The sequence below is a fragment of the Lytechinus variegatus genome, chromosome 9 (genome assembly GCF_018143015.1).
Source record: "Lytechinus variegatus isolate NC3 chromosome 9, Lvar_3.0, whole genome shotgun sequence".
Taxonomy (NCBI): domain Eukaryota; kingdom Metazoa; phylum Echinodermata; class Echinoidea; order Temnopleuroida; family Toxopneustidae; genus Lytechinus; species Lytechinus variegatus.
The window spans coordinates 21,118,221-21,135,786 of NC_054748.1; the positions used below are offsets into that span (position 1 = coordinate 21,118,221).

Genomic DNA, 17,566 nt, shown 5'->3' on the forward strand with positions numbered 1-17,566 from the left:
ATCATGTTACATATATATATATCTCAGAAGTTATTTTGTTTATTGAGTTAAATATATCTTTTTACATATAATATGCTAATATTGTCTCACATTCTTCTTTTAAAATCATTAAATATGTCCTAAGAAGATATTATGTTGAATAGACGTGTCTGTGTCTGCTCCTTAGGTTTATATTCCTTTAGTTGGTCTAATTGTTGTTGTTTTTTTTGGGGGGGAGGGGGGGTCTACCCTTCTTTTTGACTTGTGTTTCTCGTTTTGCAACTTAGTCTAAATCTCATTCAATCTGATGCCTAAAGGCAGACCAAAGAAATAGTGGCAGATGTTTTTGTGCATAACAATTACAAAAAAGCTGAAAAACAAATCTCGGCTTCTGTAAAAGCCCATAGTAGCTAAGTGAACGACTCGCTGAGCTTCTGTGGAAGCCCGTCGCACCCAAAGTGTTACAAAATGGGAAAACATAATGTTGGTCCCCAAAATTATACAAGTAAAATATAAGTTCTGACTTCTAAAATGAAGGGGGGGGCATTTTTCAAAAAAGAGCAGCCAAAATGAATATTTTCTTCTCAACAGAGGTGGCCCATCTCTGGGGTGGGGTAGGTTCCCCCCCCCCCCCCCCCCGGGCTTTTAACATGTGACATCATAAAGACTTGGATAAAATGTTATAAAACTAAACAAAGTTTCTTATTGTACAACATCAGGCAGAAAGAAATTAATCTTAATAAGACAACGAACAATAAACTAATATTACATGTGAAAATAACATTTTGAAAAGCTGATAATTTCACACAATCCAGGATAAAATCACAAGCTTTCCAGTTAAAAGAAAACAGTATATTTGTAGAGAATCAAATAATTTTGCATCTGTCCCGATTACATGTACTCCTATATCAATAATACTCACTCACTAGGTGCTGAAGTACTGAAAAGGCAGTATAAAAAGAAATAACACAATTAAAAGATTTAAAACATACTAAACCGAAGGATAGTGATACAGGGCCCAGGTGCATAAAAGTTACTATTGTAGTAACTGCCATCCAATGGTAACTATCATGGACTCCTTGATTCTGATTGGCTATTCAGTGGAAGTGTCATGGTGTAGCAGTTCTGACACTCGCTTTGTAATCAGAGGGTCGTGTGTTCGAATCCCACCATGGCCTAGCGTCCTTTGGCAAGGCGTTAATCCACACTTTGCCACTCTCCACCGTGGTGTTAAATGGGTACCCGGTAGGATGTGAAAGCCTATATGTATGTAGTATGCCTAACAATTGAGTCTTGGAACTCTTGTTGGAATGCTCCCCAGGGAGTGGAGAAGGTGCATACATTGTATGCGGGCATGCAAGGATCCGATGACCAGGGTAATAATATATCTGTAAAGCGCTTAGAGACGTCATTCCGATGTATTAAGTACTATATAAATGCGGAATATTATTATTCAGCATCGTTACCATGGTAGTTACCATCAGATGGCAAAGTTACCATAATAGTAACTTATGCGATGGGGCCCTGATTGGCTAACTCACTGTAATGTCATCTGCAATGCAGATGTCTTTGATAAAATATTTCCAGTGGCGTATCAAGCTGGATTGGATACAACACCATTGTGGGGGCGTCACGGTCTAATGGTTAAGACTCTCCTCGTTCAATGAGAAGGGCGTGGGTTCGATTCCAAGCCATGGCGTGTTTTCATTCAGCAAGAAAGTTACCCATATTGTGCTGCACTCAACCCAGGTGAGGTAAATGGGTACCGGCAGGAAGTAATTCCTCAAAGAGCTGTGCACACCGGAATCGGTAGTCTAGCTTAGCTGGGGTAATATAGGAGCGCCTTGAGCACCTAGCAAGGTGGATACGTGCGATATACAAATCATACATTATTATTTTAGGGGCCATACTGCTTGTTCATAATTATTCAGCCCCTCAAAAACTATAGGCCCATATTCTGAACTCGTAATTGATTTACACTCTGTTTTAAAAGTTATGGCAGCCAATTGTAGCACGTATCTCTAACAGTACAAGCACAATCTGTCAGCTCATTTGACACTCAAATCATGACTGGGAATAATTAGTTTCTCTTCATCATGATAACACAAGGAAAAAGCCAAGTAAAGATAGAAACATATAACAAATATATTAATAATTTTGACATTTTAAATTCCCAAAGTTTTAACACAGATTTAGACCATGGCCTAAATTAAACCAAACTTAAGTACACAGGTCATTAGGTCTAAACCAGCTGAATCTGTGCCTGATTTCAATAGTAAAAACATCAATACATGTACGGTGATTTGGCTTATACATTGCACTTTCTCACACAGTAATACATGTACAGTGCAAATCGGTTAATTCACAATACGGTGCGCCATCTATTGGTTGCAGCGGGCAGGCCAAAATTCACAATGCCCAATGGGAAAAATTTGACATCTGTGTTGTGCGTGCTAGTACATGCATGTGATTATTCAGTGCTGGCCGACGCAGCTCGACCAGCCGGCAAATGCTCTTTACTACTTGGTCCAGAAGGTGGAAGAGAAATCTGCCTGCATATTTCTTTGCAAAATTTAGACCGTTTTTGGTGAATTCTTGCAATATGGTATTCACTTTTGAAGCATCAGTGTCATATTACAGTACCCTAGCACTGTGTGCTGCCTATCCTTTCATGTGATGTCAACCCGTGGATCCACCGAATTGACCCATATCAACTTACATTGTAACCAACCAACATAGAGGGCATATATCTCAAGTTTGCAAGCATTGAAATCTACTATAATAATTTGTATTGTACAACGCCTACTTAGCTTGTTGTACGCGATCAAATGGGAGGCTGAATGTCACACATTCGTACCGTTGCACACAAGACGTACCATCCAAGACGTACCATCCAAAATGTACCATTGCACGGTTTTAGGAGGTGACATCACAATGCGATTTCATTGAATAAGGTGATAATGCGCGTACAGCCCGCTGGCTAAATGTGCAATGCTGTCCAAGATCATGTGCGCTTGTGGGCCCGGCTTGTGGGATTTTGCTTTTCGCTTTCAATATTTTTGCTCCCTTTTCATAGATTACTGGAGGGAAAAACTCTTTTTTTTCGCTAGATTCCGAGGCGTTGTACAACACAAATAGCGAATATTCTTATTCGTGCAATGGTGCGAGATTTCGCATTCGGTGAAAGAAAGAAACGCTCTATTCAACTCGGCTAACGCCTCGTTGAATAGAGCATCTTTCTTTCACCTCATGCGAAATCTCTCACCATCGCACTAATGCCTATTCGCTATTTGTATATTGATATACTATCAAGAACAATGGGTGATTGGTGTTGGCATTGGTGTCGGAATATGGATTGCTTCCCCTAGGTCCAAAAATTACTCTTGAGTTTGGAAAACTGATCCAGGGGAGCGTTTCATCAATATTTTCATCCGACAAGTTGTCAGATCTGACATCTTTCCATGATTTTGATTGGCTGAGAGGCACTGTTCCTATGGTAACTGTCGGATAAAATGGGACTTGTCGGATAAAACGTCCAACAAGTCCTTTCATGAAATGCCCCCCAGATTACACTATTGACACCTCAACAACTAGTGAGTGACTTTTCAGGACCATCTTCATTTTATGTTTGGTGTTATACTCATGTTAAAATTGACCTAACACCAACACCAAAAGGTCAACACTGAACTTGAAATCACTCAATAGATATGCAAAAGATCGAGATACATCATTTATTTAAATACCACCTTGAAAAAAAGGGCACAAATAAAAATCGACCATTGGGTGCATTCAGCTACACTTTCAGGAGTTGGTTTATCAATCTACCTCTGTACGCTCTGGAGAAAGAGACCCCAACCTTTGGTAAATATTTAAATATTTCAGGGCACATACAATCCAATTAATCTATTATCTTCACTAAAAAGCATGCAGAGAACGGCATCACTAGACCTAAATGTCAATGCTTCCTCATCTGAGGATGCCACGAGTGAAAGACACCATTCTCTGAAAGAGATTATGAGACTTCTGAATTCATTTCATTCCTTACATGCAAGGACGGAGCTTAGACCAGCCTTGAGGCCCCATTTTGCCGGCTTTGGCCTTGGGCCGAGTAACATGTACAAAGTCTATGGGAAAAGAGTTTTCCAGCTGCCTCATGACTCAGAACTCCGGCCTCAACTCCATTCCAGCTTGCTTGAAAGCTAATCCAAGGCATTAACCTATAGTCCTTCCCAAACTATATTCTCTCTCAGGTTCGCTACGTTCTGGGCGACCGCCTTATCGATGGACCTCTGCGAACACTCGCGGAACTGCGGGTGCCACCACTGCAGGACGTCCACTTTCAAGACCGGATCTAGGACGACCATGATGACGCTGGACTTGACGCAAGAACCCCTGCGGTCTTTCCGGCCAAACTCCAACCTGACCTTATGGTGGCGCATGTTGGCGCTGACGCTCACCGAAGCCTTCAGAAGCTGAAGACCCATGATCATCCCGGACGGCACGTCCTGGAAGCTTTCACAATGGACTCTGAGGATACACTCCCTGCGATTGTCATTAGCAAAGATGTCTCTGTCGAAGCTATTGCCTTTATGCAGCACAGCGCCCTCTTTGCTGCACAAACGGAGCTTCATAAAGTGCGTAAAATGGTGCCCCATCCTTCCGTTGGACCAAGTATAAAGGCAAGTATAATCTTTGATGGCTTCGGGTGAGGCGTGGCCTTCTCCGACAGGGCAGGGCTTGTTGAGTGAGAGTCTGTAGGGCTCATGCAGGAAGTAGAGGGCACGGATCACGAAGGCACAAAGGCCACGGGTACGCTCTATCCCCTCCGGTTGAAGATATGGTGGAAGAACAGTACTGGGGTTGAGGTATCTGGAAAAATATGAAAGCAAATTAGAACATGCAACAAACAATATTAAATAGCTAAGGTGAATAATACAGTATTGCAATATTGGACGGTGAGGTTTGCAGTTAGACCATGTAAGTTAGTCCTGAAAAGGACTGTCAATTTATTATCTCTTTAAAGAACATTTAAATAGTATTTACCCTTATATCTAATTACAATGGAAACATTGGTTGTGATTTTCTGCTGTGCTCTGTTATGGTAGTGGCTATAATGGAAAAGTTACCATAGTTGTAACTAAGATTTGAGATTTAGATTTTACAAAATTATTTTTCATGACAATATTTACAATTTTATACCAGTACAAATAATATAGTTTCATAAAAATAATGACATCATTTGCAACATTGCAAAGTATTTGTATAATTTATTTACAGAAGTAACTAGTACAAGACTTAAGACAAACAAAAGAAAACTCCTTTGCTCTTACAAAACAGGTCCCAGTTCTCTGACAGCTCCCCAACAGGGCAAGTCTGTACTGACTGAGGGAATAGTCCCATACAAAATAATCCCAGTACATTCTTCCAAAGAAATATTCCCCTGGAGCAAAAATCTGGGCCGCGTCTTACAAAGAGTTACAATTGATCCAATCAATCCTAACTCTATGGAAATCCATCAACGTCATAATTTTTTTACAGAAAATTTGCAAAATGTCCTTTGTAAACAAAGGAGAACAAACCATATTGTCAAGAAATCAAAGAAATTATGGATATACATTCATATCTAGAATTTTTTGATCAAACATGCATTTGATATGTTGACTTTGCTGGCTTTCCATTGTTGCCATTGATCGGATCAATCACAACTATTTGTAAGACAGGCCCCAGGTCACCTACCTGAAATACAATTTCTTCCAGAATGAAACTGTCCTCGTAATACTGTACGCATCTTTGCACAGACATGAGAATGTAGCGATGTCTTCAGGTCTAACATAATCAGCAAGAATGTACCACAGGTCTATCGGGTACACCCTTGTGTCCTCCTGGACGGGTTCTAACGTTGCTTTGCCCTTCTTTTTAGAACCTGTTGGAAAACAGAGATGATGAAAGTTATTATTACTGTGCGAGTCCCAAAAAAATAACTCCTCACATATCCCCATTTTAAGGAAAAAATATGTCATGAACACATAATCATTACATATGGTTGGAAAGAGTATCTTCTCCCAAATAATTTCATACCATAATTATGTGGTATGTCTTCACGCTTGGACAATCAGTAGGTATTCTTTGCAGGGATGCAAATTTTGACTTGCGCCAACTTAAGGCATGACTGCAATGAATAAATCCAGATGCCAATGTCACAATCATACATGAGTTACTGAAAATATTTGCAAATCCCTTTTCAATGAAATTATTTTGAAAATTGACACTAAAAAGTGTTTAATAAACAATTATAATGAAAACTATTGAAAAGGTGTTTTAAAATGGATTTTAATACAAGTGTTGTAGCATTATGATGTCATTGACATCTGGATTCATTCATTGCAGTCATGCCTTACTTTGGCACAAATCAAAATCTACATCACTGCAAAAAAATACATCCCGATCATCCAAGCATTAACACATACCACATAAATATGGTATCAAACTATTTGGAAGAAGATACTCTTTCAGGCCCTACATAATCAAATAGTTAAGTGTTCACTGCAAAAAATACATCCTGATCATCCAAGCATTAACACATACCACATAAATATGGTATCAAATTATTTGGAAGAAGATACTCTTTTACACTTTTTACACAGGATTTTCTTAGCCCCGGACTATCGCTAACCCCGTACTATCCTTAACCCCGTACTATTTTTTTTTCCTTTTCACACATGCCAAATTGTTATTGCTAACCCCGGATAAGGAATGCTTGCTTTTCACACACGAAACTCGCTAACCCCGGACTAGTGGTTTTTGTCGATCATTCATAGTACAAGTACTTCACTCGTATACTTTTTACACAGGCTAAAATTTCCTTAACCCTGTACTATAGGTGGGGCTAAATTGCCATTTAGCCCCACCTATAGTACGGGGTTAAGCTTAGCCCACTTTCGTTTTACACTAGCGATCTTAACCCCGTACTATCGCTCTTAGCACCGCAATTGCTGGGATAACCCTGCTTTTTTGCAGGGCCAAATAATCCCGTACTAAAGGTGGGGTTAGCCCACTTTGCAAAAATGCTGTGTAAAACGAAAGTGGGCTAAGCTTAACCCCGTACTATAGGTGGGGCTAAATGGCAATTTAGCCCCACCTATAGTACGGGGTTAAGGAAATTTTAGCCTGTGTAAAAAGGGTATTACAGGCCCTACATAATTAAATAGTTATGCATTCATGACATAAAAAAAAAATTGAGATGAAATGAGTCATTCGGATCAGATCATGTCACAAGTTTTCTATTATTCTTGCTACTGAGCAAATAAAAGATACAAGAAAACCTAACAGACCACCTCTTAGGGCAAGCCTAGCAAATGCATTTGGAGAGCATTTCATGGAGAATTTTGTCAGTGACTTTCAATGACTAATTCATTCTCAGGCAATCAGAAGCAGGGATTTCCAGAAGCTTATAACATCTGTCAGTGAAAATCACTAGCAAATATCTTCATGAAACGCTCCTCTGGAATTCAACATCACCTTTCCGTGATTTCTTCCTGGTGGTCTTGTCTCCTTCTTCATTCTCATCATCAAACTCTTGGTGAGTTGAATAGCTGGCATTGGTCTCAAAATCAGAGGGATCCTTTTCATCCCAATCTCGCTCGTCCCAAGCAAGATCTTCCTCCTTCTCCTTCTTCTCCATTTTATCTTCCACCTTTGAATCTGCTTCCTGGGTCATCAGTTTGCTCTTGACCAGAGATGCTGTCTCTTCCTTCATGTCGGCTATTTGAACTGCGATAGAGAATATAATGATACCAGCAATTACAACTATAATGTACTACTACTACTAATAATAATACTAATAATTATAAGAAAAGCATTTGTATAGCGCTATTAATCTCTATATGTTCTAGTCTGAAGCACACTATTATTTCTTATACTTTAGCTCAAGCTGCCATTTCTAGCTTTTTCTCAATTCATGCAAGCAATTAAATCCTGCATTGAACCCCTTTACATGTATTTCATCTGGGCTGAGTGCAGCGTGTTCGAATCCCACCGCTAAATGGGTACCCGGTAGGATGTGAAAGTCATTGTAGCTTGTCCAGTACTGTGTGCGCCTCACCGGCGACTGACTGGAATACTCCCCAGGGAGTGGAGGATGTGCACACATTGTGTGCGGGAATGACTGATTGAATCCGATGACCGGGGTAATAATATATCTGTGAAGCGCTTAGACACGTCGTTCCGATGTATTAAGCGCTATATAAAAGCGGATTATTATTATTATTATTATTACAACGTTGCCAAATTTCTTGCTGAATAAAACATGCAATGGCTGGGATTTGATTCCACGACCCTCTCATTGACAGAGTCAGAACCACTAGACCACAATGCCCCCACAAATAACTGATTCAACATCACCAATCAATTTCTATTTCTGAACAAGGAAATTAATTTTAAGAAGTCATTTTTATGCTGATAAAATAATAGTAGCTTATTTATCCTACTGAGTTAAGAATATTGTAGGCCCATAATCTGGGTCTTTGTCTTTATAGGTAACAACAGTACATCTTTCCCTGCTTGCAATCAACAACACTTTATTAAATGTGAACTAGCAATTATCCATACAAAAAACCCAGAATAAGTAACAGTATGAAATATTGTTCATTGGGAAACCTTACCCGTATCATACTTCATCCGAAAAGATTTCTTGCTCACTCTCAACGGCAACCTTGCTGCAGGATTATCAGCAAAATCACCAAGCTTGAAATCTGCAAAGAATATTGATAAGATAAAAATTAAAATAATACGAACAAAAAACAAATGTCAATGACTTTATGAGGCATAATTTGATAAGCAATCTGGCATTCTCGGTTGCATTACGTGATTCAAAATAGCAGCAGTGCTGACTTTCAAAACAGCTAATCAACTTGCTACATGAAAGTAGATGAAAGCATTGTATAAAGCCTATCATAATACTTTTCCCAAGTTTTCTGTTTTTTTTCTTCTCGGTATTGGCGTAGTGTCATTATACGACAAAGGGTTAAGTGTTATTGTACGACAAAGGGTTAAGTGCATATGTGCCAAATACATGATCCAATGAATGAAACATATTTTGCATCTACAACCAAAACAACAAGACAATGCCTCTAACAATTGAATGAAACAAGCACAAAGAAACACAAAATCTTGAAATGTCAAATTTTAGACAGACTTCTTTTCATAAAAGAAGAAAACAAGGCCAAGAGGGGTCTGTTTTTTTGTAAAAAAAAACCCAAAAACTTTATTATGGGCTTAGATAAGTCTTAAATTATGGCAAAAACCATTTAGACATTTAAAACAACAGCATTGGGACAGAGAGAAATCAAGTATTTTTGTCCTGTCTTGTATTCTTGTAAATGCTTACAATCAAAGTGTTGATCATTATGGCAACTGAAGATAGACTTGATTAATCACACTGACGATTCTTGCACAGTGAACGTGCTGTGACTGTTGATTTTAAAATGTCAGAAAATATTACTTCATCCCAGAATAAATGTTTGCTGAAAATTGGTCAAAGTATGACTCAACAAACTATTCATTGACAATGTTGAATTCAATTTTTATTTAAATAAGAAAATAATTCAAAAATTGAGTCTCAGTTTGACGACTTATTAACAAAGCACCAAAGGTAAACTGAAGTTCTGAACCTTAAGTTGAATTTTAAATAGAGAGTAGATTAATAAATTTGCTAAAATAATATTAATTTATTGATAAAGTAACTTGTTCTTGACATGATGAACCAACTAAGACAAAGTCAGAATAATTTGAGTCACAATAAGTGAAGAACACAACCTGAATAAAGAAAGTGAATAGAAGTCTACTGCAGCACAGATGGTCACTGCAGCTGCACTCAGTCAGTCTCACCCTCACTCTCACTCACTCAGCTTTGCCGCTGTGAGCTGTGCTAGCCATGCTAGCTCCTCAGGTCAATTTACATCGAGGACGAGGCCGGGTACTGACTACCCTCGCATACATGGCAGACTACATCTAGAACTAGAAGCAGAGTTGACTGTGTAAATATCCTAAAAAATATTTTCCAAAATCTGTCGCAATAAGACAAAGGTCACAATCGATCAGGGGTTAGCATTTCGCAATAGTCACCGCGCCGCACGCAAACGTCATCGCAAGCGTAACATATACGGAAACTCCGCTACAACTGCCGGAAAACTCCGGGCGTCCGTTTTTGCCAATCGCCCCTTGAGGCTTGGCCCGAGCCGCATGAAATAAAAAACTTACACAGAAGTCCATACATGGGACACATGATATTTACCAGCTTGGTTGAGATAACCGCCACAATCCCGCCCTTTTCTCTGTTTTGACCTTCGAGGCATTTCTTGTGATCCTCGAATATCCCATCTCCTATTTCCTCTGTTGCATATTACTTGGGCTGACAAAATATTCGTGTATCAATATTAGAGTAACTTTGAGGAAATCTTCGGGCACTGACGTTGTGCGAAGAGAACTATGGAAGCAGTGAAGGGGGGGGGGGCGGGCGGGGCGCGCGACCGCGCTGCCCCCCCCCGGGCCACTTACATTGACGAGTGGATACCATGCGCGACCCCCAAAACACGTAAAAAGGATGTCTTTTTCACGATAGGGCACGTTACGTACGTAACGTGATAAGGGTGTCAAAAACCTTGGAATAGCCTAAGTAATGAATTAGTAAATGCACCCAGTGTCCACAGCTTCGAAAATGGATTGGATAAGTATTGGAGATGTGAACCTGTGAAGTTCAAGTTTGATGCTGACCCACCAGGACATGACCCGGCCAACCTAAAAAGGAGACAGAATTTGGAACTGAATATAGAGTCTTAGACTGCGTTCAGAAGCATCCATAGGTATCCATAGGTAGGTAAAAACGCAAAAATAATGAAAAAAGATCTATTTCGCTAGGAAAATTACGTGTTTAGGATGGAATATGCGGGGATGATAAAACAAAATTAAAATGTTTTATAAGGGATGTCCTTTTTGCCCCAACACTTTGTGTTTAGAGTCCGATTTGCGCGAGGTGTAGAAGGTGGGGTCGGGCCAACCAAATAAGGTAAAGCCGACGACCGATAAGGACGGCCCGTAACAATAAAACATTCCCGTGTACTAGCTTGTTTAGGGGTTCATTTCAGGGAATACTTGCCAAGAGTATCGGTTTGTTTCCATAGGCGGCGGAAGCGGGGGGGACGGGGGGGACGTGTCCCCCCCTAAATTTGAGGAGGGGGGGACGGTCCCCCCCCTAAATTTGTAGCTGATGACCTTTTTTTTTTTTTTTTTTTTTTTTTTTTTTTTTGCTTGTCAATTTATTTTCCTACACGTCCCCCCTAGGTTGAGAACCTTTTTTTTTTTTTTTTGCTTGTCAAATTTTTTCTTGGGTTGTCCCCTCCTAAAATTTTTGGCTTCCGCCGCCAGTGTTTGTTTCCAATACTTGTTAAGGGTAGGGTTTCACACGCCAATACTTGTTTAGGGGTGCATTTTCAGAATATGGAAATTACGTGTTTAGGGTGCTTTTCGAGACCGGCATATGGTCGCGCAGTATATCCACTCGTGAATGGAAGTGCCCCCCCCCCGCTCCGGGGATATGGATGAGGGGCGTTGGGGCAATGCAAGAAACTTGCGATCAATTGCAAATCTATTTTCGGTGCCTAAATCAATGACATCTCTTTTAATTAATTGTAAACTTGTAATTGATTGCAGAACTGCTTTATGTATGATCAGAAATGTAATCTGATTTATACAGCTACCCGGGGGGGCCACTTCCATTCACGAGTGGATACCATGCGCGACCATGGGGTCTCGAAAAGCACCCTAAACACGTAATTTCCATATTCTGAAAATGCACCCCTTAACAAGTATTGGGTTGTCAAACCCTACCCTTAACAAGTATTGGAAACAAAACGATAATCTTGGAAAATATTCCCTGAAATGAACCCCTAAACAAGTACAGGAATGTTTTATTGTTACGGGTCCTTCGGTCGTCGGCTTTACCTTGTTTGGTTTAGTACGACCCCACCTTCTACACCTCGCGCAAATCGGACTCTAAACACGAAGTGTTGGGGAAAAATGGACATCCTTTATAAAACATTTTAATTTTGTTTTATCATCCCCGCAAATTCGACCCTAAACACGTAATTGTCCTAGCGAAATAGATACCCTTTTTTCATTATTTTGTGTTTTTGACACCCTTATCACGTTACGTACGTAACGTGCCCTATCGTGAAAAAGACATCCTTTTTACGTGTTTTTTTTGGTCGCGCATGGTATCCACTCGTCAATGTAAGTGCCCAGGGGCGTAGATAGCGGGGGGGATGCATCCCCCCAGAATTTTAGGTGGGGGGGATGGTGTGTACAATCATCCCCCCCCCAGGTTTCTGTGGGGGAAGAAGCAAAACTATACAGTAATAAAGCAATGAATGCTAGTTAAAATCAATCAATAATAATAGCAGTAATAATCATAACGTACAGCAATGACAAACATGATAAAAATTGGACTTTTATTCAGAGTCAATCATCTTATATGCATTTACAACTTTTAAGTAATAACAACTGTCTTGCGTCGTCATATACAGTTAAGGATCGTTATTCAGAGTTTCACCAAGTACATTTCCTTATAATAATTATGTATTTGCAAAGGAGATAAGTTCAAAATATTTCATTACAGATTTAAGAAAGTGTCGCTTAATCACTCCCTTTCAGAGCAATTGCTTTCATAACACATTAACACTGTTCAAACGAATTAATAAGAAATTACCTATACACATACACTGACCCTTTTCCCTGCTGGCCATGTCCTCAACCCCTACTTTGCAAAGGAAAGGTGAAAATTTTCAGTCTCTAAGGAGCGAATTAGTAAATGAATGATTTTGGAATGAAAGTGCAAATTTTGGATGGCCTCAGTGATATCCGAGGTTTTTTTCACTCAATATTTTTGGCGCAAAAATTTTGGAATTACTTATACCAGTGATTTCTGTACGTGCGCAGTCTTCTAGGTTTGAAGGTTATAAACTGTTACATTTCATTACCTATGTTTTTATCATAATCATCATAACAAGGTACATAATAAGAAATGAATCGAAATTATAACAAGTTACTATCTATACAGTTTACTTCCGACAACCCGGTGAGGTTTATTCCATTTCCATACTTAATTCAATCAAGCCTTTGTAATCATGGTAATTTTAGACAGAGTGTGCTTATCATTTTAGTGTCCGCATATCTGCACGTGGATAAGAAATATAATGTTGAGCTTTTTTTATTTTACCCCTATTACTATAATTGTAATTGATATTTTTTTTTAGTTATTTGGCTGTTTATTTGTTTATTCCTTTAGTTGTTGATTCATTCGTTTGATCATTAACAATATCGCTACTTTTAAAAGAGTATACTACTATACTAGTAAAATAAGGAATACTAGTTATTCTAGATCATGTTTAGCAGGACTGTCATGACCAAGATGATAACTAGACATCCGACAAATGACATTTCTCTTATGATCATCTTTACTCATTGTCATTAATCAAACAAAAGATTACTGCCATGAAAAATGTGCAAGGAAGTTTGTTTATTACTGGATGCCCTGTTTATTGCTGAAAGCAAAGTGATTAAAAGACACACGAGATTATCCATGAGGCAGATCGTGTTATTTTGTTATCTTTAACTCGTCTGCTTTGGCCCATGATATTTTGTTTTTATCGAGTACGTTATCTCCTTCATTCTTTATATTTATATATTAATTATATATATATATATATATATATATATATATATAAATATATATAATATATATATATATAAAGTATGACCCAGCTAGGGATCATCCCTCCCAGGTCTAAGGACCTGTCTACGCCACTGTAAGTGCCCCCCCCCGGGACAGCTAACATTGATCTATTCATTCTAAAATGACAACAGAATATTTGCGATTGATTGCAAATATTTTCTTGCAACTGTACCCCATAAGACTATGCGAGACTGGGATTTAAATCCACTCTCTATTGATAATTACCAAAAGTCATCTAACTGACCAATTTTAACCTCAATTGAACCCGGGAACTGAACATCATGGCAGTATCAATCCCTTGCCCCCCGCCCCCTTTTCATACATAGTCAGCCATACAGGGTATGCCTATAGGCCTATTAGAGATCAAAGTGCTTATGTTAATGAATGGAATGAAATATAATGGGAGCAGATCATTTTCTGAAGATAAGAAAGCAAAACAATTAAGCCGCGAGCAAAATACATTTGGCACAGACGGGGCACAGGCCGGGGCGCGAACGTACCATGATGGGAAAGAATGATAGCATTAAGGGGCTGTTTAATCACCCCCCCCCCCAAACACACACCGGACTCATATAATCATGGTTGCCACGGGAGCAGCAGAACTTAAAAAACTACCCGTGTACAAAAAAATACCACTAATCTGATTGTGATATATTTTGCCACCTCACTGACCCCCCCCCCCCTCCTCCTCCCCGGCATGTGCCATAAAATGTCCAACTATTTTGCTCACTTGCTTTACTTTCTCATCTTGAAAAAATATTATGCCCCCATTTAATTTCATTTATCAATTATCATTATCAGCATTTAGATCTGATTTCCAGGCCTTATTTTTAGGATCTCCTTGGCGACCCCCTCATCATCGGGGGGGGGGGGCACTTACATTGACGAGTGGATACCATGCGCGACCAAAAACACGTGAAAGGGATGTCTTTTTCAAGATAGGGCACGTTACGTACGTAACGTGATAAGGGTGTCAAAAACACAAAAATATTGAAAAAAAGGTATCTATTTCGCTCGGAAAAATATACGTGTTTAGCAGTTTAGGGTCAAATATGCGGGAATGATAAAACAAAATCAAAATGTTTTATAAAGGATGTTCTTTTTGCCCCAACACTACGTGTAGTTTAGAGTCCGATTTGCGCGAGGTGTGGAAGGTTGTACCGTACTAAACTAAAATAATGATGTGTAAAGGTAAAACCGACGAACACGGACCCGTTACATAAAAATAAAAAATCGCTGTACTTGTTTAGGGGTTCATTTCAGGGAATACTTGCCAAGAATATCGTTTTGTTTTCAATACTTGTTAAGGGGTGCATTTTAGAAATATGGAAAATACATCGCTGTAATTGTTTAGGGGCTCAATTTTGTGAATACTTACCAATAGTATTTGTTTCCAATACTCGTTAAGGGTAGGGTTTCACACGCCAATACTTGTTAAGGGGTGCATTTTCAGAATATGGAAATTACGTGTTTAGGGTGCTTTTCAAAACCCCGTGGTCGCGCATGGTATCCACTCGTCAATGGAAGTGGCCCCTTCGGGGGCTGCATATCGGCAAACAGTGTATCTTTAGGGATGGGACAAATTCGACGACAAAGACCATGCAAATAAACGAAGTCGTAATGAACCAAGAATTTTGATGGGGATCAATATCAGGCATATCGCGTAAAATCAATTAAAAGTGCATGCGAGCAAGCAAAAATTTTGACATTTTCATACCAAACTCCAAGTTTGTGATATATTTTGACATAATATTCATAAAATGATTCCATAATTCACCCTTATCTTATATTTACTTTTTCACATTCTCTCTCTTTTTTTAGTCTTGATTTTTTTGAGGGGGCAAGAGCCCCCGCCCCTCCCCCATTATATAGCTATATAAAATTGATACTGACACCTTCTTTAAAATTAACCGCTATACTAAAGATCGAAGTGGCATACTAATTACTGTACAGTATAGTTCCATCATGATGTATTTCTCGACTCATGTTTTCATTACAACCAACGTCGATAACGCAAATACCCTTTTCATTGTTTGATTTTTATGCTTTAGAAAGACGAAACTAGTACCCTTGAGTCTGTTAGCAATACATTATATGGATGTTTATTCAGCATGTTCAGGAAGGATATTGGTCACCTTTAGTTTGTAAAATAAATTCTCGGTTCAGGGCGGATCCAGGATTTTCCAAAGAGGGGGGGGGGGCACATTTTCCCCCGAGGAAAAATTTTACAAGCAAAAAAACCAAAAAGAAAGAAAAAGGTCTTCACATTCAAAGGGAGGGGGCACATTTGTATTTTAACGGATTTCGATTGTACCTCTCAAGGGGGGGGGCAAGGCCGGCCCGTGCCCTCCCCTGGATCCGCCAGGTTTCAGAATTGATATTATTCCTATGATGGGGGTGAATTTGACAATTACTGGGAAATATACGCGCAATGCAAAGATTTTACCTGACGTCATGTATCTGTATCTGACTTCCGACCGCTCCCGCGCAAAGCATCGACGCAGATATATTCAATCATTTTTTTAAAGAAAATGCTCTGTTTACTTATTTTTACTTTAACAAAAAGCACAATTTATGCTTCCCTTTTCTCCCTTAACTCCTGCCTTAACTACTCATCCTCCAATTCCTTTTCTACCTCCCAAATTGGGGGGGGGGGCGTTTTTAAGGGGGTGGGAATTAGCAACGGCCCCACCGCCACATACTTTACACTTACACTATAAATTCAAAATTCGGGTATACTAAAATATCGGACCCCTTTCTTTATCTCCTACTGTCCGTCTATCTCTCCCTACCCTCTCCCTCTCTCTGCCTAGGAGTATACCCGAGTCCAAGGTACAGTGAACGATCTCGAACTGTTTTGGCTTCAAAGATATTGCCAGGATGACTAATGGTTTTTTTATTCTTCTCTTTGTTTTTAGAATTGCTAGAATCATCAGGTTAATTGGCAGAAAGGGAGCAAGTGGCACATGTCAGGATCAGGGGAGGAGGAAGATGCGGCTGTTTTTTTTCTCTGCGGGTTATTTTTTTTTATTGTCAGTATTTTCTGGAGACCTAAGCCCGATAGCTCCTCCGGTTTGTGAGTGAGGGCCTTTTTATTTTTTTCTGCAGATTTTTGGAACGAAATACACCCCTTCTGAAGAAAAATCCTGGATCCGGGACTGCATATCGACCAAAACATTAATTAAAAAAATAGTGATCATTTAAATTACTAGTAGACCGGGCCTTTGGTATGCATGAATTATCGAAGGTATCGAAAATTACATTGTATGTGAGCGTATTTCCTTCTTTCCTTTTTTTTTCAATAACAGGATTTTTTTAAACAAGTGCACACCTAGTTACCAATAATGCATATAGCATTTCCATTTATTTGAAAGCAAGATTACAGAGCATTGTAGATTAAATGCCTTGCTCACGGGCATATTATGTGCCGCGGCTCGAACCGGACTTCCCATGTATAGCCAGGCGCCTTAGGCTTAGAACACTCGGCCACGGAATGTTAATTGCATCTCGATTCCTCCCCGGGGGGGGGGGGTACTCACGATATAAGGCCTACGGGGATGTGCTGCTGGCCTATACCACCGGTAGGCCTATAGGTCCATATTCTCCTCCAATTTTGGATGATAACTTTGTTTTTTTGGCTCGTCAAATCTTAATAAATCCTTAGTAATGGGTACCTTTTCAGCCAAAATGACCCGTAAATATGGGATCTGAACCTTCAGCCGCACACCCCCGTCCAAACCAAATCTAAGTACCCCGGGGGGGGGGGGGGTGGGCTCGGCCTCATGCCCAGCGCTGTTTTAT

At 39.6% G+C, this 17,566-nt stretch overlaps 1 protein-coding gene across 1 annotated transcript; it reads right to left on the reverse strand.

Annotated features, from left to right (window-relative positions):
* Positions 1 to 3,583: 3,583 nt before the first annotated feature.
* On the reverse strand, positions 3,584 to 10,476 carry LOC121421505 (transmembrane protein 183-like). Its single transcript, XM_041616236.1, has 5 exons — positions 10,271 to 10,476; positions 8,640 to 8,729; positions 7,498 to 7,749; positions 5,716 to 5,902; positions 3,584 to 4,848 (listed from the first exon to the last, which is right to left on the reverse strand). The coding sequence occupies exons 1-5, from the start codon at positions 10,329 to 10,331 to the stop codon at positions 4,197 to 4,199; spliced, it is 1,242 nt and encodes a 413-aa protein (XP_041472170.1). The 5' UTR covers positions 10,332 to 10,476; the 3' UTR covers positions 3,584 to 4,196.
* Positions 10,477 to 17,566: the final 7,090 nt, after the last annotated feature.